This window comes from Pleurodeles waltl, chromosome 7 (genome assembly GCF_031143425.1).
Source record: "Pleurodeles waltl isolate 20211129_DDA chromosome 7, aPleWal1.hap1.20221129, whole genome shotgun sequence".
NCBI lineage: Eukaryota > Metazoa > Chordata > Amphibia > Caudata > Salamandridae > Pleurodeles > Pleurodeles waltl.
In genome coordinates, this window is record NC_090446.1 from 1,406,271,736 (window position 1) to 1,406,295,705 (window position 23,970).

General features: G+C 45.3%; 1 protein-coding gene across 1 annotated transcript in view; it reads right to left on the reverse strand.

Annotated features, from left to right (window-relative positions):
• Window positions 1-23,970, reverse strand: part of LOC138246416 (dual specificity tyrosine-phosphorylation-regulated kinase 1B-like) — a 307,149-nt gene that overhangs the window by 41,087 nt on the left and 242,092 nt on the right. Inside the window, exon 9 of the mRNA XM_069201019.1 lies at window positions 7,522-7,825. Within this exon, the coding sequence (XP_069057120.1) occupies window positions 7,522-7,825 (304 nt within the window). The remainder of the gene's footprint in view (window positions 1-7,521; window positions 7,826-23,970) is intronic.

Genomic DNA, 23,970 nt, shown 5'->3' on the forward strand with positions numbered 1-23,970 from the left:
GAAGTTGGTACCTCTGTCAGACACCACCTCCTTAGGGAAACCCACTCTGGTAAAGATACCAATGAGGGCCTTGGCTACTGCAGGGGCAGTAGTCGACCTAAGGGGAATAGCTTCAGGATACCTGGTAGCATGATCCACTACTACCAGGATATACATATTTCCTGAGGCTGTGGGAGGTTCCAGTGGACCAACTATGTCCACACCCACTCTTTCAAAGGGAACCCCCACCACTGGAAGTGGAATGAGGGGGGCCTTTGGATGCCCACCTGTCTTACCACTGGCTTGACAGGTGGGGCAGGAGAGGCAAAACTCCTTAACCATGTTGGACATATTGGGCCAGTAGAAGTGGTTGACTAACCTCTCCCACGTCTTGGTTTGTCCCAAATGTCCAGCAAGGGGAATGTCATGGGCCAATGTTAGGATGAACTCTCTGAACAGCTGAGGCACTACCACTCTCCTAGTGGCACCAGGTTTGGGGTCTCTGGCCTCAGTGTACAGGAGTCCATCTTCCCAATAGACCCTATGCGTTCCATTTTTCTTGCCTTTGGACTCTTCAGCAGCTTGCTGCCTAAGGCCTTCAAGAGAGGGACAGGTTTCTTGTCCCTTACACAGCTCCTCCCTGGAGGGTCCCCCTGGGCCTAAGAGCTCAACCTGGTAAGGTTCAAGCTCCAAAGGCTCAGTTCCCTCAGAGGGCAGAACTTCTTCCTGAGAAGAGAGGTTCCCTTTCTTTTGCTGTGTTGCAGTTGGTTTCCCAACTGACTTTCCTGTTCTCTTGGTAGGCTGGGCCATTTTTCCAGACTCCAGCTCTACTTTTTCACCCTGTGCCTTGCATTGCGCTCTTGTTTTCACACACACCAGTTCAGGGATACCCAGCATTGCTGCATGGGTTTTTAGTTCTACCTCAGCCCATGCTGAGGACTCCAGGTCATTTCCAAGCAGACAGTCCACTGGGATATTTGAGGAGACCACCACCTGTTTCAGGCCATTGACCCCTCCCCATTCTAAAGTAACCATTGCCATGGGATGTACTTTTCTCTGATTGTCAGCGTTGGTGACTGTGTAAGTTTTTCCAGTCAGGTATTGGCCAGGGGAAACCAGTTTCTCTGTCACCATGGTGACACTGGCACCTGTATCCCTCAGGCCCTCTATTCTAGTCCCATTAATTAAGAGTTGCTGTCTGTATTTTTGCATGTTAGGCGGCCAGACAGCTAGTGTGGCTAAATCCACCCCACCCTCAGAAACTAGAGTAGCTTCAGTGTGGACCCTGATTTGCTCTGGGCACACTGTTGATCCCACTTGGAGACTAGCCATACCAGTGTTACCTGGATGGGAGTTTGGAGTGGAACCTTTCTTGGGACAGGCCTTGTCTCCAGTTTGGTGTCCATGCTGTTTACAGCTATGACACCAGGCCTTTTTGGGATCAAAGTTTTTACCCTTGTACCCATTGTTTTGTGAAGAGGCTCTGGGCCCACCCTCCTGTGCAGGTTTTTGGGGGCCTGTAGAAGACTCTTTACTATTTTTAGTTTTGGTTGTCTCATCACCCTTCCCCTGGGGAGTCTTTGTGACCCCTTTCTTTTGGTCACCCCCTGTTGAAGTCTTGGACACCCTTGTCTTGACCCAATGGTCCGCCTTCTTTCCCAATTCTTGGGGAGAAATTGGTCCTAGGTCTACCAGATGCTGATGCAGTTTATCATTGAAACAATTACTTAACAGGTGTTCTTTCACAAATAAATTGTACAGCCCATCATAATTACTTACACCACTGCCTTGAATCCAACCATCTAGTGTTTTCACTGAGTAGTCAACAAAGTCAACCCAGGTCTGGCTCGAGGATTTTTGAGCCCCCCTGAACCTAATCCTGTACTCCTCAGTGGAGAATCCAAAGCCCTCAATCAGGGTACCCTTCATGAGGTCATAAGATTCTGCATCTTGTCCAGAGAGTGTGAGGAGTCTATCCCTACACTTTCCTGTGAACATTTCCCAAAGGAGAGCACCCCAGTGAGATCTGTTCACTTTTCGGGTTACACAAGCCCTCTCAAAAGCTGTGAACCATTTGGTGATGTCATCACCATCTTCATATTTAGTTACAATCCCTTTAGGGATTTTCAACATGTCAGGAGAATCTCTGACCCTATTTATGTTGCTGCCACCATTGATGGGTCCTAGGCCCATCTCTTGTCTTTCCCTCTCTATGGCTAGGATCTGTCTTTCCAAAGCCAATCTTTTGGCCATCCTGGCTAACTGGATGTCCTCTTCACTGGGGTTATCCTCAGTGATTTCAGAGGTGTTGGTCTCTCCTGTGAGGGAACCAGCATCTCTGACTATTATTTTTGGAGTCAGGGTTTGAGGGACCCTGTTCTCCCTAGATAGGACTGGTAGGGGGGAATTGTCCTCCAAGTCACTATCCTCTTCCTCTGAGTTGCCACCCTCAGAGGGGTTGGCCTTTTCAAACTCTGCCAAAAGCTCCTGGAGCTGTATTTTGGTAGGTTTGGGGCCCATTGTTATTTTCTTTATTTTACAGAGTGACCTTAGCTCCCTCATCTTAAGATGGAGGTAAGGTGTGGTGTCGAGTTCCACCACAGTCACATCTGTGCTAGACATTTTGCTTCTAAAAGTTGGAATACTTTTTAAGAATCTACAACTGGTTCTAGAATCTAATTCAAACTTTTACAAACTTTTAAACTCTAAAAGAAATGCTAAACAGGATCTAACACAAGGCCCTAGCAGGTCTTTTAAGAATTTAGAAAACTTTTCAAATTGCAAAAATCAATTTCTAATGACAATTTTGGAATTTGTCGTGTGATCAGGTATTGGCTGAGTAGTCCAGCAAATGCAAAGTCTTGTACCCCACCGCTGATCCACCAATGTAGGAAGTTGGCTCTGTATGTGCTATTTCAAAGTAAGGAATAGCATGCACAGAGTCCAAGGGTTCCCCTTAGAGGTAAAATAGTGGTAAAAATAGATAATACTAATGCTCTATTTTGTGGTAGTGTGGTCGAGCAGTAGGCTTATCCAAGGAGTAGTGTTAAGCATTTGTTGTACATACACATAGACAATAAATGAGGTACACACACTCAGAGACAAATCCAGCCAATAGGTTTTTATATAGAAAAATATCTTTTCTTAGTTTATTTTACGAACCACAGGTTCAAATTCTACATGTAATATCTCATTCGAAAGGTATTGCAGGTAAGTACTTTAGGAACTTCAAATCATCAAAATTGCATGTATACTTTTCAAGTTATTCGCAAATAGCTGTTTTAAAAGTGGACACTTAGTGCAATTTTCACAGTTCCTAGGGGAGGTAAGTATTTGTTAGGTTAACCAGGTAAATAGGACACTTACAGGGCTTAGTTCTTGGTCCAAGGTAGCCCACCGTTGGGGGTTCAGAGCAACCCCAAAGTCACCACACCAGCAGCTCAGGGCCGGTCAGGTGCAGAGTTCCAAGTGGTGCCCAAAACACATAGGCTAGAATGGAGAGAAGGGGGTGCCCCGGTTCCGGTCTGCTTGCAGGTAAGTACCCGCGTCTTCGGAGGGCAGACCAGGGGGGTTTTGTAGGGCACCGGGGGGGACACAAGTCCACACAGAAATTTCACCCTCAGCGGCGCGGGGGCGGCCGGGTGCAGTGTAGAAACAAGCGTCGGGTTCGCAATGTTAGTCTATGAGAGATCTCGGGATCTCTTCAGCGCTGCAGGCAGGTAAGGGGGGGATTCCTCGGGGAAACCTCCACTTGGGCAAGGGAGAGGGACTCCTGGGGGTCACTTCTCCGGTGAAAGTCCGGTCCTTCAGGTCCTGGGGGCTGCGGGTGCAGGGTCTCTCCCAGGCGTCGGGACTTTAGGTTCAAAGAGTCGCGGTCAGGGGAAGCCTCGGGATTCCCTCTGCAGGCGGCGCTGTGGGGGCTCAGGGGGGACAGGTTTTGGTACTCACAGTATCAGAGTAGTCCTGGGGTCCCTCCTGAGGTGTTGGATCTCCACCAGCCGAGTCGGGGTCGCCGGGTGCAGTGTTGCAAGTCTCACGCTTCTTGCGGGGAGCTTGCAGGGTTCTTTAAAGCTGCTGGAAACAAAGTTGCAGCTTTTCTTGGAGCAGGTCCGCTGTCCTCGGGAGTTTCTTGTCTTTTCGAAGCAGGGGCAGTCCTCAGAGGATGTCGAGGTCGCTGGTCCCTTTGGAAGGCGTCGCTGGAGCAGGATCTTTGGAAGGCAGGAGACAGGCCGGTGAGTTTCTGGAGCCAAGGCAGTTGTCGTCTTCTGGTCTTCCTCTGCAGGGGTTTTCAGCTAGGCAGTCCTTCTTCTTGTAGTTGCAGGAATCTAATTTTCTAGGGTTCAGGGTAGCCCTTAAATACTAAATTTAAGGGCGTGTTTAGGTCTGGGGGGTTAGTAGCCAATGGCTACTAGCCCTGAGGGTGGGTACACCCTCTTTGTGCCTCCTCCCAAGGGGAGGGGGTCACAATCCTAACCCTATTGGGGGAATCCTCCATCTGCAAGATGGAGGATTTCTAAAAGTTAGAGTCACCTCAGCTCGGGACACCTTAGGGGCTGTCCTGACTGGCCAGTGACTCCTCCTTGTTTTTCTCATTATTTTCTCCGGCCTTGCCGCCAAAAGTGGGGCCTGGCCGGAGGGGGCGGGCAACTCCACTAGCTGGAGTGTCCTGCTGGGTTGGCACAAAGGAGGTGAGCCTTTGAGGCTCACCGCCAGGTGTGACAATTCCTGCCTGGGGGAGGTGTTAGCATCTCCACCCAGTGCAGGCTTTGTTACTGGCCTCAGAGTGACAAAGGCACTCTCCCCATGGGGCCAGCAACATGTCTCGGTTTGTGGCAGGCTGCTAAAACTAGTCAGCCTACACAGACAGTCGGTTAAGTTTCAGGGGGCACCTCTAAGGTGCCCTCTGGGGTGTATTTTACAATAAAATGTACACTGGCATCAGTGTGCATTTATTGTGCTGAGAAGTTTGATACCAAACTTCCCAGTTTTCAGTGTAGCCATTAGGGTGCTGTGGAGTTCGTGTTTGACAGACTCCCAGACCATATACTCTTATGGCTACCCTGCACTTACAATGTCTAAGGTTTTATTTAGACACTGTAGGGGTACCATGCTCATGCACTGGTACCCTCACCTATGGTATAGTGCACCCTGCCTTAGGGCTGTAAGGCCTGCTAGAGGGGTGTCTTACCTATACTGCATAGGCAGTGAGAGGCTGGCATGGCACCCTGAGGGGAGTGCCATGTCGACTTACTCGTTTTGTCCTCACTAGCACACACAAGCTGGCAAGCAGTGTGTCTGTGCTGAGTGAGAGGTCTCCAGGGTGGCATAAGACATGCTGCAGCCCTTAGAGACCTTCCTTGGCATCAGGGCCCTTGGTACTAAAAGTACCAGTTACAAGGGACTTATCTGGATGCCAGGGTCTGCCAATTGTGGATACAAAAGTACAGGTTAGGGAGAGAACACTGGTGCTGGGGCCTGGTTAGCAGGCCTCAGCACACTTTCAATTGTAAACATAGCATCAGCAAAGGCAAAAAGTCAGGGGGCAACCATGCCAAGGAGGCATTTCCTTACAATGGTGATTAGTTGTAAGAGGAAAAACAGATTTGTAAAGTTACCATATGAATTGGCATCGTAAACGAACGGCTGTAGCGCAAGGAAATAACTGCCAGCACGAACAGTCGCTTGCGATAAGGGGACAGATGTGCAGCTTGCAGCTTACCTCACATGGTTGCAGTGTTTCCTGTGACGTGTTACATCATGTGTACACGCCGACGTGCTACATCGTAATGCAATGCCAGCCACAATATTTATTGTCTGGCATCACCCTGCAAACTGCCTCAACTGGTAATCATGACTGAGAAGTCCTGTGTGCGGGAAACCAGATTCAAATGACCAGGTTACAAAACTGTTGGAAACTCAGAAAGATTAGTACGCCAATCTCTGCAGAGACTCAATTATATTATGATGATTTTTTCCATTTCAAACTGACAGCCAGGGAATTTTTAAGGCGTCACAGCAACAGTGTTCACAGCGCTCTGTGTTAAAAGTGACTATTGTTGATGCAGTGACAAAAAACAAAAAAGAAAAAAAAGGGTATTCACAGCACTCCACCTGAATTTAACTATGACTGTGTGATTTGATGTGAGAATTTCCAAGAGTTAAATGAGACTACTTCAAGCTAACTACCAAAAGTGATACACAGAACCTAACAGTACATTCTCTCAGATTCAGCCCCACACTCTAATTCCCCATTCCCCAGGTTACACAAACATTCACTCCATGACATAGTGGAATTACACATGATGACATGGCAAGTTACAACACAGTGGTTGTCCTAAGTGTTTAAGAGAACAGCCCTGGTGCAGGCACCTCTGAGATCAATCAAAAGACGTTTCTCTGTAGCACCGCTGGCATTCTCTAGTGCCACAAATAGATGACAAGCAAAATTTATTAAAACACACGACTACCTGCTCTGGATCAAAATGACTAAGGATTTTTACAAACTGTATGGCAATGATGCTTTGGAAGGCTTGATTATTGTTTGCAAAACGAGGAAAGGAACAGGAATCATTCTAGCCAAGACGTCTGAAGAAAGAGCTTACTAAGGCAATACTCCAAGAAGGCCTATGTGACTTGGGTGTCGAGGAATATTCCACTCCTGCAGCCTTGTGGTATTAAAACCATGGTGGTTTTACCTCATGGTTCAGAATTTCACACAAAGGGATGAGAGTGTGTGAAGGAGAAATGTCCAGGAACACTATTACCATACTGCAAAACTGCATGTTTCACCTTGTTCTTGCCTATTTTTCCTGTGAGACAACCTCCAGCTACCATCTGGAGGGATTTGTGCAGGAAAAACTCAGAGACTAAGCAATTTGTTCCAGATTTATGATCCTAATTAGAAAATTGGAACGTTGCGAGCTCCACTGGTGACAATGGAGTGCTCAGGTCTTTTACTGGCTGGTAAAAGCCCGGAGCGTCAAAATTCCAATGTTTTTTGTTCATAGCAACAGCTGTGATAAAAGCCTCACGGAGCCTGAGGGGATTTCAATCTCCTAAGGCGCCGTGACAACTTTGCTGTGTTTATTAGAACATTCTGTCCTCTAGTGGCAGAATGTTTTAATAGCCTTACAGCCCTTCGTAGCTGGGCAAAACCGACAATTAAAGTCCTACTTCCTTGTTAACGCTGGAGCGGGCCTTTAAGGGACGGTATAGCCTGCTATGGTAGGCTCAAAGGCTATATTAGTGTACTAACACAAATTGTACCAAAGTTTAGATTAACTATCCTCAACCCCATAAAACCTCAGAATGAGGGGCTAAATACCATCCAGATACCCAAATCTTCATTGGTGAAACCACAGACATGGTCAATATAGACGCTAGAACAGGTACGCTGGAGAAATTAGTAAGTCTAATGCTTAATTTTTAAGTACATTTTATTTATAGTAAACAAGCACTCCAAGAGCATCCTTTCTTTCAGATGCAAGACTGAACTGTTAGGCTTGCAATGGATAACAGTGTAAACTATAGATGTCCACTTACCTGAGCTAGACACTGAACTAGTTGTACTTGTTGAGTGACTATGGTCCATAGCAGGGCTTGTTGAGTTGCTGTTACTAGTATTTGTTCCTTCATCCGTTGTTTTCTTGAAGAAGTTATGCTGCAGTGCATAGAAAGGTGTGATTCTCGATTTGGGATCATAATCCAGCATTCGAAGGATCAAATCTTTAAACTTCAAATAGTCTGAAGGGGAGTGGCCCTGTTCACCTGCCCTGCGGCCACCAGGTCCTCCGGTCTCAACACCTAGTACTTCATGAAGTCTCCGAGTACCTGGCACTTTATAGTCCTAGCATAAAAAGAAACCACATACAAACAAATCAGATATGCTACCAGGAAGAATTAGAGGATACTTGGAAAGACAAATAAAGGAGGTCAATGGTGCATATAGGCATCATCTGTTAAGAAGGTTAACTTTTGATAATACCTCTTTAAAGCCTATTATCCTACAGTGCACAGTTGTATTAGGTAGGGTGGTCAGTTTTAATGTCAGAGTCCAAGTAAGGATTCAATTTACCAGTTTCCAGCTTTTCGCATCGTTTAACAGACAATTATAGGTTGTTTATGAATGGAGTGTGTAAATATTTCTACCTCTGATGACAAATGTGGTTGATTGTAAACTAGGAGTAAAACTTCTGTCTCGAGAAAGTATATAGCTTCCTTTTCAGCATGAATAGGATATGGATTGACAATCTGTGCAAAGAACAGTAGCGTGAATGTCTTTACAAGGGTGAGGCAGTTTTAATTTTTTAAAGCGCTGCTTAACCCAAGTGAGAATCGCTCCTTGAACTGATGTCAATACCTTGGGTACCCACAACACACCAGGCTAACCTTCCGGCATACCTCCAGGAAAGCACCCTGCAAATCATGTGAGAAAAAATTACATGGGGATGACGCACACAAGGACTGCCTCTACTGTCTGCTTCCCCCACCACAAAGTGAGGGACTGCAAGGTAAGTCACACCTTTCATCAGATGCTGAGAGATAGAGGCAAGGCTTCTTTTGTGGCTACAAAAAGTCAAGTCACAAGATAATCCATCTTCAGGTGAGGACAGTGACACCTCTGTTAAGTCTCACAAAAGAGAAAGGTCCCAAGACCAGGGGATCTCTAAGGAAGACAGGAAGGCCTTTAAAAAAAAAAAAAAAAAACAAACGCATGGGTGACTGAAGTATACTCAGAACAAGCATTAACAATGCAACGGGTCTCGCGTTTGCTCATGTTAGAGATGATCACGTTGTAAACTCCTAACCCGACTTTTCACCTATCCGGCAAAAGTGCATTTATGTACATAACCCGAAAAAGTGAAATTAACTATGTAAAGCGCACGACTTCTGCCAAGCGAGATCGCGCTCGTATATTAGAGAAAAAGAAGTCCACGAGCCCAATGGAAAACAGTGAGCCTCGCATGTTTTCTGTACTTGGTCGCTGCGCTCGAGGAGGGCTAGCCACAGGAAAAGGCATGACGTATGCGTGCCTTCGACTAATGAAAGCAAGCAGATTTCATTAGGCAAGCCCACGAACCAATAAAAAACACTGACGTGAAGTTGACAGGGCTCTGAGCCCTTTTCTAGATACTGAAGCGTCTCGCTGCGATACGCATGCGCGAGCGCATGCAACGCAGGCTCGACCCTAAAAAGGAGAAACCATCAAAATTATTCTCAAAAACTGCTTATTCTGAGCCTACTACTCCCAACTATGAAGTCTTCGGACTGTCCTCATACTTCTTCAGCACAGCCGTCTATGACTAAGCCAAACACTCATTTGAGAACACTGTAGACGAGATCCTCACTGTCAACAATGACCACTATGGCAACGGTTACTATGGTCTCATATACTAGGCCATTGAAAACTATAACCATGATCTTGGTCGTGGATGCTCCCATCCTGTCTAAGATATTCGTCGACTAACACTTCAGTGATGCCATCCCTGTCGATGAGGCCAGCGTCGACTATGACACTACCGTCGATGAGACTGCTGTCGACACCACCGTCAACGACCATGACATTGATGCATGCTCATCCTTCCTCGACGATGCCACTGTCGACATTCATAAAAGTGACAAAGGCTTCTCCCACACCTCAAGACACCTCCCACAGCCAAGCTTTGCCATATTCCCCTAGCTACTTTCTTGATCTGGACAAAGTAGGGGAACAATACAATTGTGGTCATTATTAGAATGTGTAAGCCAAATAATGAAATGCATACTACCATGATTACTCGGAACCTCCACCTACACCTACACAAAGTGATGTGCAAGTACCTCTCACTGGTACAAGATCTACAAGCTGTGCTGCAGGGCTACTGCTGAAGATTCCCGGAACCTTCATAGGATCAACCACCACCTCCACCGTCTGTCCCAGCGATGCCAAGGCTTATTCCTCCACCAATGAAGCCAACAATGACACCGGCCTCTAATATTGCAGCAAGCACCACCAAGGGATGGTCCCTCATCTGAATATGCCAGGGAAGGGGGTGAGATCCAAGACCCCCATCCATCCTGTGATGAGTGGGAAGACCACCTGATCCCTACTCCATCGACACCCCATCCCTCAGATTCTCCTCCTGAGGAAATCAGGGGCTTCCATAAATTGATTGAAAGAGCTGCAAAGTTTGACTTGCCTGTTTCAGTGAAGAAGTCGGATTGCTTCCTACACGACTTCTAGGAACAGATACGAAAGTCTATTTGAGTTATTGTACAGAGACCACCGAAAGATGTGCACCCCCCTCATCTTCACTTCCGCATTGGAAAGAGGCCTTAATTATGCAATCCATGGGAAAGATCGAGCAAGTACCCGTAACTCAGAAGGAAACAGGTTTCTACTCTCTTTCCTCATCAAAAAGAAAGGAAAGTGTAGACCCATTTTGGATCTCAGAAGGCTCAACAAATTCCTAAGTAAACTATTGTTCTGCATGCTCACTCCCAGACATCCTGCACTTCCTGAACCACGGATATTACATGACAACTGTCACCTTGAAGGATGCATATTTCCACATTCACATATATCCAAAGCATCACAAATAACTATTTCACAGCAACTGGCACCCATTACCTGTTCAGAGTTCTCCCATTCAGCCTCAAATCAGCTCCCCAACATATGCCATCGAACACAAGGTTTTTAGGTACTGCCCTACCTGATCGACTGACTGCTGAAGGGACAAACACCTATTGCAAGCCTCACAAGTGACACAGGCTTGTTTTGCATTGTTTCACAAGTTGGGACTACCACTAAACATTTAAAATTTGTCTCTTGTTCCACATTAAAAGATACAGTTTCTAGGCTCAACCCTAGATACCATGCAAGACAAAGCATTTCTTTCCCTGGAAAGACAGCAAAGATTATTTCAACTGGTCCGCGAGATTTCCAAAAAAAAGTTTGTTTCAGTGTGTCTATGTAAGTCTTTCCTAGGGATGATGTCATCAGCAATAAATCTCGTCCCCTTAGCAGGCCTGAAGATGAGACCTTTGCAAGAGAACTTACAACACCAAAGGATACAGACGGAAGGGTCGTTCGACCACCTCATCAAAATAACTCTAAGAAGGGTCCAAGCTTTGAGGTTGTGGCCCCTCGTTCCTCATATGTCCGAGGGAGTCACATTTTTGCCTCCAATACCAGAATTCAGCATTATGACGGACACCTCCATGGAAGGTTGGGGTGCTCACTTCCAGGGACCCGCAAATCCAAGAAGAATGGTCTACCACTCAAAAGTCCATGCATATTTTTCTCACACTCCAGGCTTTCTTACCTCACATACACGGATCTTCAGTTCTGGTACATAGTCACAATACGACCAGCATGCACCACATAAATGAACAAAGGAGCAAGGAGGTACAAGGTCGCTGGCTCTCTCCCAGGAAGCACAGGAGTTATGGCATGGGCTGACAACACACAACATTACTTTAAAGCCCGAGCATGTAGCAGGAGCAAGTAGCACTTTGGTGGACATGCTCGGCAGATCCCTAGAGAGCTGCCATGAATGGAAGCTGAACCAGGAGAAACTAAACAAAGTTTTTCATCATTGGGGTAAAACACAATTAGGCCCTGTTCACCAGGGACAAGAACAACAAATGCCGCTTCTACGCCAGTCAGCACCCACTCCCGGGATCGTGGGGGAATGCCTTTTTGATAAGATGGTACGGGATATATGCAGACCCTTTTCCCCCCATTCCTATGTTACCCAGAGTCATCTGCACGATGAGAATGGAGAGGTGCTGCTCCAAAGGGCCAAGGCAAAAGTAGTTCACTGAGCTCCTCCTTCTGTCGGGAGTCCATGCCTGTTTATCTTCAGACCAAGCATAACCTGCTGACAATGAACAAGGGCCAAGTACTACATCCGAATCCAGGATCTCTCCAGTTATATGTATGGCTCCTAAACTCAGAAATGTGAATATTCCTCAAGATTGCAGGGCTATCTTTGCAAGATCAAGGGCAGAGTCAACTAACAAATCTCACAGATTGAAATGGAAAAGATTCTTGTTATGGTGTCAACAATCCAATCTGCATTTTCTGGAAGTGTAACTGGAGCAAATATTGCCTTATCTTCTCTCTGGCTTGCTCAAGTTTGGTGCATGCGTCTGAGAAAGTTGATCTTTCAGCAATATCCAGATATAGATGTTCATCACAAGCTTCATCTCCATGCTCCAAAACGATAGTCAGACATTTCATGAAAGGGCTTTTCTGAGTTTTCCCACCAGTCCAAGCTCCTCCACTGGAATGGCACTTTAAGGTTGTTCTTTCCCAGCTCATCAAACCGCCATCTGAACCAGTTCACAAGGTGGATTTAAAATTCCTTACCTATAAAGTAGCTACGCTGTTGCCACTCTCTTCCGCTAGAATGGTGAGTGAGATTCAGGCAGTCATAACCCAGGAGCTGTTTCTCCGATTCAGACGAAGGTGTCATCCTAAGGACTAATCCAAAATGTATTTCTAAAGTACATTTGCAGTTTCACCTTACCAAAACCTATTATCTTAAAACCTTTTTCCCTAATCCGGCAATCCCGGCAGAACAATCTTTGCATACACCAGACATTAAGAGAAGTCTTAAGTTTTACTTGCAACTGAACACCTTTTGGTTGAGTATAGACGGTCTCAACAAGGCACATCTGGTACAAAGGCAACCATTGCAAGGTAGATTGGGGCAACCATACAGTTTTGCCACTCTAAGGCAGGCAAACAACTTTCCTCTAAGACAAAGGCGCTTTCCGCAAGGACAGTCTCCACATTAGCTGCCTTGTTCACAGGTGTTCCTTTGGGGGAAAAAAAAGTCATGCTGCACCATGGAAGAACGTCCACACTTTCACTCAGCACTGTTGCCTGGAATTGGTGCACCACAGTGATGCAGCAGTCGGACAAGCATTATTAACAGCATCTATTTCAATAAGGTAAGCCTCCTATTTTCAATACTACCCTACTCGGCATTTGATATGTTATTACACATTATAGGTCGATATTAATCCACTCAATATTTGTTATACATTATTATTACTTTACAACCCACAATCCGCAAAGCTGATATTGTCACAATATTTAAAATTACAAAACTGATTGGTATTCTGATTCAAGAATGTGAATCTATGAAAGATCCAATACTGGAAAAGAAAATACCTGTACCTTATACCAGGTCCAAGTATCCCCTCTTAGTGAAGTCTAGGCAGTGTCTAGAAGCCAGGCTCTGTAGAGGTAGCTGTGGATGAGCATCCAAGTCTTATCTAGGATGCAAAGCTCATGCAATACCACTGTGCCAGCCGCAGTTCCAATGGCCAGAAGTCAAAATGGAGGTTGCAGAGAAGTCCTGCTGGAATCTTGCAAACCAAATATGAAGACCCCACCCAAGGGAGAGACCCTAAATAGCCCTAAAAGGGGGATTGATCACCTAGCAAGGTAAGCACCTATCAGGAGGGGGCTCTGATGTCATCTGCCTCGTCTGGCCACTCAGATGCTTCCACAGTTCCCTGCCAACCTTGAAAACAAGATGGCAGAAGCCAGGGACCCTCCAGGGGAGCTCCGAGTACTACCCCTGGGGTGGTGATGGACAGGGGAGTGGTCAATCCCTTTCCATTGCCCAGTTTCGCACCAGAGCAGGGACTGGAGGTCCCTGAACCGGTGTGGATTGGCGTATTAACGGAGAGCACCAAATGTGCCCTTCAAATCATACAAGTGGCATGGGGAGGCTACCCCTCCCAAGCCAGTCACACCTATTTCCAAAGGGAGAGGGTGTTACTTCCCCTCTCCCAGAGGAAATCCTTTGTTCTGCCTTCCCGGGCTTGATCAGATCAAGCAGCGGGAGGGCAGAAACCTGTCTGTGGAGTGGCAGTAGCTCGGGCTGCCCAGAAAACCCTGTTACACTGGTGGCAGAAATGCTGGAGGTCCTGTAAGGAGCTCCCAGAGTGCATGGAATCATACTCCCAATACTTGCAATAGTATTAGGTAAGATTCCGATAGTTCGGAATTACCATTATGTAGCTGGGCACAGGTAGTGACCTATGTACAGTACACGCATAAAATGGTGTCCCCGCACTCATCAACTCAGGGAAGATGGAGCTGGAGTTCGCACGGGCACCTCTGCTAGTGCAGGGGTGCCCTCACACACAGGTACTTGCACTATCCCCTCTGGGCTAGGAGGGCCTACCATAGGGGTGACTTAAAAGTGACCTGGTAGGGAAAGGGTGCATGCACTCTTGCACACCAGCGGCAATGGCATGCTTGCAGAACACTGTGCATGGGTTCCCTATGGGTGGCATAATACATGCTGCAGCCCATAGAGATCCCCTGGTACACCAATGCCCTGGAGACCTAGGTACCATATAATAGGGACTTACATGGGGCACCAGTATGCCAAATGTGGGATGAAAAAGGTTCCCGCAACCAAGTTTAAAAGGAGATAGCAATCACTGGGGTCCTGGTTAGCAGGATCCCAGTGAACACAGTCACACACTGGCAAACAAGCAAAAGGTGGGGGCAACCAAACTAGAAAGAGGCTACTTTCTTACAAGATAGCAGACATTTTCGGACGTTTTTGAAGCTGGAATGAAGAAAAATCTGAGCAGAGCTCAGGGCCACTCCCTTCACTCAATGTGCAATAGAAAACCTGACAGACTTGAGCTTCTGTGGTGAGGATTCTTAAGGGGCTGTCGCCTGATTGGCTAGACTTCAGATCTTTTCAAGTGATGACAATAAGCTGTAAAAGTGGATGCACTTTAACACTGTTTTATAAGTAAAATTTCTTTATATTGCTATTTAATGTTATAGTGGGACTCCCACTTCGACAATGATTCAAGCATGTAAATCTATGAAAGATCCAATACTGGGAAAATATAAAATCCTTTAAGTATTATGCAGTGAAAAGGTGATGTGCTGTTATCCAAACACCATACCATTACTCTGCTCCAAATGCACTTTATTGTGCCCGGTCTCCTGCAACCCAATGTAACTCCATACACTCCTGTGCCAAATATCCAAACCCTTGGACTTCAGGAGTCATACAGTTAAAGATAAAGTCAGGTCTGCTTCAGTGAATGCCTGCCTCAGCATGACAGTAGTGTGGGAAGAAGTTAATATTATTACGGAATGTAATAAAGGCATCTATCTGGTGAGAGTACCACACCTGAAGCACTCCTGTCAAGTTAGGATTTTTGTCAAACGATATTCATAAGTGTCTGATCACATTATGTATTGGTGAAATTGGAGGAAAGCACAAAGCAGAAAACCTGTACAGCTTCTTCACCGCACATTCATTTTGAACCCACTTTCCAGATCAAGTAAGAAAGATTTTTTTTGGTCACATTCCATGTAAATATCCTGAATGGTTAAATTCTCCATTTCCTGTAAGTCTATATTAATGATGACTTAATGTGTCTACTAAGGCATTCTCACAAACATGGTAAATGGTGTGCCATGAACCATACGCTTTTTTAGGGTTCAGTACAAGAGGGATAGTTGGGTCAACCATGTCCAGTACTATTTCCAACCGTTACACATGGTCCTGGTGTTTTGTAGGGATCATCGCCAACTTGCTCGAAATGCATTTTCAAAGGACCTTAGCACTAGCCTAATGAGCTAAGTTAAATACATTTATGCACCGCAGTGTCGGATTAGCAGTCTCCATCTGCGGGAGTTCCCCCACGGGGGCCCCATAAGGAAAGCAACAGTAAAAATGGTTACCTGATGTTTTTTTTTTTCAATACAATCCTTCTTATGGTGTTAGAAAAGAGGTGCAGAGGTCTTTAAACAACCATGATGGTCACAATTACATTTACTAACAATTAAATCCATTCTGTGTGTTTTGCTTGAGACATGTTCCTCAGTCTTTGTACACACTCATAGTTGATACATAACTCATTTACATAGAACTTAAGTCTTCTATTGACTAATAATCTGTGTATAAGATGCTATAAAGGTGGTTAGGAGGTTCTATGATGCAGCCACTGCTTTAAACTAGATGGGATCCTTTCACAGCAGACTCCCACTTGATATTATGAGGTTTTTCCAAAGTTAGTCTCCTTATGTGTAATGCAGCCGTCTCTAGAAGGTAGCCTGATGTTGGATTCCACTTTGTGGCCACGCAAGAAAAGACTCTTGGTTGTGGTCTGTACTTTTCACAGCAAGGAAGTGACACTACTGTGTGATGTTTCTACTGAGAAAGCATCCAACGAGACTGCACAGTGGGGGGGTATGAGGAGTGTTAGAAACTTGAACCAGTGACTGAGAGGAACTGCTAAAGGACAGAAATCTGACCCGATGACACAGTATGTAGGGAAACAATAGATGTCATAATATCAGCTTAATGAACTAATACAGTCATAGAAGTTGAATGGTTGACATTTAGACACCTGTGGGCAGAGGAAGACTAGCAGATTAATTTAATAAAATATGATTGGGGGTTATCCAACATTAGTTTGAATCTGTATAATGTCTGCTAAGTTTATAATAATTATTAGCATTCTTTTATCAATGATCTGATAATACTGGAGTAAAAAGGACACTTGGGTCTAAATCCATAAACACAGTCAAATACTCATAGGTAAATGCCAAGAATATTTCTATGAAGGATTTAAGCATGGTCTACACCTTTGCGTAATAGCCAGTGCCTTGATGATGTTAAGGTTTTGGCAGGTGCTCAATTAGCTTCTTCATAATATACTTTGGTCTAAAATGCTGTAGGTGACACCAATTCTCATACAACAAGATTGGGTTAATTCAGCTTCCGCAAAGCATGCACTTCCATGGCTCTTTAACAGCCAATCAAGTTGTTTCTTCCTTGTACTCTATTCTTTATCTGGTAGATAAGTGTCCACCATATATTCAACCTTGCAACCGCTGCAAATAGTACATGTAAAAAACTCACCTTTCTGCATAGCTTGTCTATTTTTCTTTTTAATTGCTTAACTGGTACTTGACTCTTGGCACTGGAAAACTGCCAGTGCATGGGCTCAGACCCATACAATATCGTGAATGTTTGCTCAGTTAGCTTATTTAACTTTTAAGCAATGCCAGAGTAACTTGAGTAAAATAAACACACAACGTGGTCTACTGAGTGCATTTACAGCACCTACAGGTGTAGCTGCAAACAGTGACTTAAGCCTACCAATGATCCCACCTGTTAAATAATAATGCTGGGAAAGACAATAGTCTGTACATGCTTGAACCATTCCCCGTTGTCGAGGTGAGAGTCCCACAGTACAATAGAAACCAGTACTGAAAAACCTACAGAAAAGTCAATGTCAAAGGACATTTACTTTAAGAGCTTATTCATATCATTTGAAAAGACCCAAAATCCTGTCAATCAGGCAACAGCACCATTTAGCCCCCATCATCACAGAGGCTCTAGTCCCTCAAATGTTCTACTGACAGTGTGTTAAGAAAGTCTCTCTGAGCTCTGCTCAGTTATATTCATTCTGGTATTGTAAGACGTATCTACTGCTTTGCCTGAAACATTTAAAAAGGGCTCCTTAGACCATGTAATACATGTGGGAGAAAAAGACTTTGCTCAGAAGACCCCCACAAGGATTGTATTTTCTGCCTCTACACTCAACATAAGGTGAAAGACTAAACTCTGTCGCACCTTTTCTACTAAAACCTTAAAAGACAGGGAGGAAAGGCTTCTTCTGTAGCTTCAGAAAGCTAAATAAAAGGAATGTGCGAGTTCTGAGGAGAACAGTGACAATTCTTCAACCTTTCACAAAAGGTCACATAAAAGAGAAACATCATGTGATCAGGTCACATTACAGAAATCTAGAAAGGCATCCATGAGACTGTCAACGACAATTCTAAAAAGGAGAAAAAAGGCAAAATTAACTCAGAAGTTAGTAAATCTGAGCATACTTCTTCTGCAACGTCTGGAGTTCATTTTTCAAAGTCTGCCTCTGAACCATCAACAGAAAAGCCTATAACCATGTTAAAAATCTCAATGGCAAGTTTGTGGCGTCGACAATACTATTGTGGAGGACAATTACTACAGTGTCTGATATCACCATCCATTTTAGCATTGGCACCTCGATGAAGCCCTCGTTGGCGAAAGCACTAATGCAAGTACAACCGTCTGCAACAGTACCCTCTACAATGAGCTTGTCAACAAAAACACTGTTGCCACAGTTAAAGTCAACCAAGGACTCAGAGGTGATAAAAATTGCAAATACTTTCCTTCTTCTAGAACACACTTCTCCAGCAAAGTGCCTCAAACAAAGCTTTTAGGATTGTTAGGTCAGCTCTTTGTGTGTAGAGTGCACTCTGGAGGTAATAGGGAGCGCTCTTGACTTTGATTACTTTGGACACACTTTGCCGTCTTGTAATCGCCTTGATGGAGCATAAGGATGACATCGTGCAAGGCTGTCATGTGGAAATGTTCCGAGAGGATGTAGGGACTGAGGGACCTCTGGTCCAAAACAGACCTGAGGTAGCTGTCCTTGGGGATGAGAAAGTAAAGGGAGTAATCTCCTTTGCCCAGAGGATGGTGGTGATTGCTTGTGTGGGAGATCTGCGTGGCTCACATAAAATGACCATGCATATCGGTGGAAGGCAGAGCTAGCCAAACTCTATGGGCTTTGGATGCCGGATTGCTAGATTGAGCTGCCTGGGGCCTGAGTGACTGATTCAACCTTGGTTCAGCATTTGGAGGGGCCTTTTGGGAAGCATCTTGAGGGGGTTGATTGGCATCTTGAGTAGTGTTGAACACCAGGACTGTTGGGCCCACGTGGAGGCTAACAATATTAGGGTTTGGGATGTCTGCATCATTTTCTACACCAAACACTGAGAAGAGTGGGAGACACGGAAAAGTGTAGCTCCCTGACCAGTTCATCCATTGTGCATTGTTCATCGATTGTGGGTACCTGAAGGTGACGTTTGGTTTTTCTGAGGTTTCGGGTGGCAAAGAGATCTAGATTTAAAGTGCCCCAGCAGGGAAGTACTAGAGAAAGGTTTGCAGGACAAGCTCCTACTCATGGACTTGATGTGTCCGGCTGAGCAGGTCTGCTGAGTCATTGTCCACCCGTGAAAGGTGCAATACTAGAAAGCGTATGCTGTGGTGGACTGCCCAATGCCAAGTCTTACACACTAGTGATGACAGCGGGAGAGACCGAGCATGCCTTGTTTTTGGAGATAATTAATGGCGGTCAGGTTTGACGAGAACTGCTTTGCCTCAAATGAATGTAAGCAAAACTTTGAGATTAAGGCATATGGCAGGTAACACAAGATAAATGATGTGTGTCCCCTGCTAAGGTGCCCAGACCGTCTGTTTGACCATAAGGTTAAGGTGTCCCCCTCCATCAGCCAATGGAGGCATCCGTGGGTGATGGTGAATTGCAGAATGGGCTCAACGAAAGGCCTGTCCGGCAATAGGTTGCTGCTATCCAACTACAGCAGAGTTTCATGGACACTAGCCAACACTAGATCTTCCCACTGACCATTTAACCAAAAAGCATTCTTGCAGACACCTGTGGAGTCAGGCATAGGGGCACTACAGCGATGCAGGAGGTCATCATGCATAACAGGTGCATGACAGTTCCAAATGAATGGATGGTTGGGCTAAAAACAAAGAGGCAAGAGAGGCTGGAACGCCTACAACCTCTAAGGACTGGGGTAGGCTTTGCCTGTTACCACGTGGAGGACCGACCTAGGAAGAGCGGAACTTGGAGGAGTTGCAGGTGGGATTCTGTGGCATGTATTGAGGACCCTAGGCTTTGAAGCAGAGAGATGGTATCCTTAAATATCTGCTAGGCAACGGAGCTTGCTTATGCTCTTAATCAGATAATTTTTGAGGCAGGGGAAAACGAAAAGGCTCAATTTCTCAAGTGAGCAGTCACCACAGCCAGGCACTTTGAGAATATCCTTTGGGCAGTGGTGACCTTAAAATGAAGTACTCTGAACTGGTAATATGGCCATCTACCACAAGGCAATGGTGCTGGTGTGCAGCATGGATGGGGATGTGACAACAGGCATCCTTTAAGTCCAGTGCAGTCTTGTAATCACCTTGTTGGTGCATGGGGTGACATCCTGCAAATCGGTCATATGGAAATCTTTTGAGAGGATGTAGGGAGTGAGGGACCTCTGGTCCAAAATTGAACTGAGGTAGCTGTCCTTGGGGATGAGTAAGTAAAGAGTAATCTCCCTGGCCCCTCAGAAGGTTGAGATAGTACCTGTCTGTCTTATGTGATTTCCTCCCCGGTAGAGAGGATACACTGCTATTTAAATCACTCCATCCCCCAACCACTCCTTCTTGCTCTACTCTCTGCCTGACCGTTGATGTGAGATCGGGGAGCTGGAGAGAACAGGGAGCAGGGCAAGTAAGTGCTAGGAGGTTGAGACCACTGATGGAGCCACCTCCACCTCTGCCTTTCTTATTGTTTTCGTGCAATGTGGACGATGTAGGGAAGGTCTTTAGAAGAGGGTTTATTTTTTGTACAAATATTGGCATTATCAGCACAGCTTTAACTAGTTCTTTAAATGTGTCAGGGGCTGATTTTTAACAAGCCCTTCAGTATGGGCAAGAACTGGATTTCTTCGCTCAGACATGAATAACATCTCCACAAGGAAATGGCCTTTCTTGTGGAGGACATGCACATCCACACTGTGAAAGGTGGCCACTCATTGGATCACCTCGTGATATGCCATGGTGCTGTCAGGGAGTAGATGCCCAAACCAGGTATGTATCCAGGTCCGGGTCTCCTGGTGAATCAACATCAGTCGCCCCACAGGTGACTGTGGAGGAAGCAGTGGGGGTGGTGAAATTGAACATGGAGGTGGGGGAAGAGTCACTCCCATGCACACTTCCTACTAAGGGTGATGTTCTGGTGCGCCCAGTAACTAAAAAGCCTTTTGTAGAAGAGAAACAACTTGCTAACGGTTTGTGAAAAAGATTTCAGCTGTTTTATTGAGCAGCCTATTCCTAAAGGCTGCATAATGATTTTTCTTAAGTGATTCTGCAGGCCTTCACCAAGAAAGGTGAACATCTACACTTAAGGCATACTATGGAAAAGTGCTCTGGGATCACCACACGTGGGCAGAATTATTCAGTGCTTATGACTATCAATGGAGATTCCTTAAGAGTAAAAGGTTTTTAACACCAACATGTACATAAATGTAATCCTCTGTGTGGGGTTCAGGTGGAACTTTAGCTCATTGATGGAACCTGACTGTGCAAGTCCGCCTTTAAAAGCCAATCATCGAATTACAAAATTACTAACTACAAAGATTGGCAGCAACCCCAAGCTATCACTTTCTAAACACCCACGGGGCCAAGGGAAAGCTGAAAGGGAGAATGGTAAATTCAAAGCATTCATGTCCTACCCTGCAGGTCCAATGAAGCCATCCATGCTCCTCCTTTTAGAGTAGACAAGATCTGAGGTACACTGAGCATCTTGAACCTGGCCTTCCTCAAAGGTGTTCAGGAGGCATAGGTCCAAAATAAAGGCTTGAGGCTTCTGTCCTTCGTAACAAAGATGTAACATGAGTAGCATGTTTCTCCCTTTTCCAAGTAACCACTTGATGGCCCCCTTAAACAAAAATTGACCTCTTGTATCAGGATTGTGGAGTGCTCACCCAAAAGTCACTGTGGCATGGGGAGCTGATGAAAAGCAGGGCGCAGCCCCTTTGATCACTTTGTAAGTCCCTCCAACTGCTCAACATGATGGATTTCTAGCATGTGAAAAAATGCCATACTCTGTCTCTTAACGGCCTGAGAGAGAAAACTAAAGCATCCTGGAGGCCACAATAACAGGACTGGAAGAACTGGAGGACTGCAACCACTGCCGCTTTTAATGGTGACACATTTGCAGTCTTTAAATGACTAGCTCAGATGATGGATGGATTGGGAGGGGTGGCATGGTCTGTAAGCTAGTTCCTGGAACAGCATCTTAATTTCCTTTATTGGTGGGGAAAGTGCTTTTAACAAGTGTCACTACCTCCAAAGATTGTGCTGTGGTTTGACTGTCCTTGAATCGTCCTAGTGCTGAACCAGTTATTTCTCCAAAGAGCCTAGAGTCACCAAAAGGCATGTCCATTAGGGACACTTGTCTGTCTACAGATAATCCAGCTGATCAGATCCAGGCTTGCCTTCTCAACACAATCACTGGTATCAAAAGCTCTGCTAATTCAGTGTAGTGTCCAGGCTAGGTTTGGCCAAATACCTTTCAGCATCCTGATCATTGTGTATAGTTTGGGCCAAGGAGGCCTTGAGGTTTTCCAGCATAGTCGGCAAGTTATCACTGACAATATGATATTATTTTATTATATATTTATGCGTGGGTGTACCTACCCAAAAGAAATTGCCTTTATAGAACGAAGGGCTAGAGTTGCCACAGGAAACAACTGCTCCTACAACAAACACATTTTTTGATTCCTAAACAAGAGGCTTGGTCGAAAAGGAATTTTGACTGACCTTACTTGTTGAAACTTGAACAATCGGACTCTCCCAAGTAGACTGCTTTGTTGGGTAGTTCAACTTAACTACAAGTCAACTAAGAGCATGGATTAGATAATGTAGCTAGCCGGACAAGAGTAAGGGCTTCATTAAATGGTAATAATGAATCAGATAAGTTGACTCTGGTTTAAGAATCTCAGCCAAGACATTTGTTTTTCGTCTCAATAGTGGCCAATTGCATTGTCCTAATTGCCCTCCGAACACCCACTGCAAATGAAGTACTTTACTCGCCTGGTGGCTCAACTGTAGAGTCCAGCTTATTTCAGGCGATGTACCTTGCCCATTCGCATTTTGTTAGTCCAAATACAATGCATCATCAGTACAATGCGCCAATAATTAGTCTCCTTATTGTGTGTCCTGAGGGACACTGGCCTCTTGAACAGGGTCCGAATGGGGATAAAAGAAGGGCGTGGACCCTTGCATTGGGGGCAGACATCTGGAACTGGAATACAGTTGAATAACCACTGGCGACGCTTTCATAATTTCATTGTGAGACAGAGGCCTGGATGGGAGCTATGTTTGTTCAGTCAGAAGAATCTGTCAGGACCGGATAATCTACCAGCACCAGAGGAGTCTCAATCAATAGAGAACTGGAGCATGGTGCTGACACATTAGTCAGTACTGGAGTCTGTATGTTCACGGTAGTGGTTCTCAAGGGGGCAAACTGCCCCAGGGCCTACCGGCTGCCAAAAATTCATCTGGAGACCCCATGTGCCTTCCTACGGCCAGAGCGAGCCTGAAATGCACCAGGTCTCTACAGCATGACCTCTCTGAAGGATGTTATTTCCTGCAGTCAAACAACTGCCAGAGAAATTGGGGCATGCTGGGACCAACTGCATGACCAGTTCAAAAATCAGACGAGTCTGACCTTTAAAGGGACACCCTTGTGCCTTCTAGCTTCACTTTCAGACAGGCAGTGTTGGGCAAAGTTCCACTTGCCCTTTCTATGCCTACAGCTACACTTTGACTTACCAGAAGGCTTTGAGCAGTAAGTTGAGTTTTTTTCCCAGGGAGCAGCCTTGTGACTGGGCCAGCAAGCAAGAAATTGAAAGCAAACTCTGCTTTGACTGCAAATAATCTTACAGTCAGGGAAAGAAAGGAACTGTTGTCAGCATGCAAAGCTTTGTTCTGTTACTTTCACACACCACTGAGCCACACAGGGCCACCTATTGGTACATGGGAGCACTGCTGGAAGAATTTCCCTAATCTAGTCTGGCGCCTAGTGGTCTGTGCTTAGACACTTCCATTGGAAATCTTATGTATTTACGATTATCAAAGATATTACCATGATTGAAGACGTGACAAGAATGTTTGGGATTGTTTCCTTTGACCCTGATGAGACTCCTGTACCCAGGAAATGCCACTCTCTTGAAAATGTTTATCTTGTATAAGCTCCGATACATACCAGCCCTGCATTTTAAGTGAGCAATAGCAAATTCTACAGTAAACGTTGGGAAAGATTTATGGTCTAGTAAACTGAGAAAAAGTATTATCCAGTGACATATGCAGATTTCATCTTTAA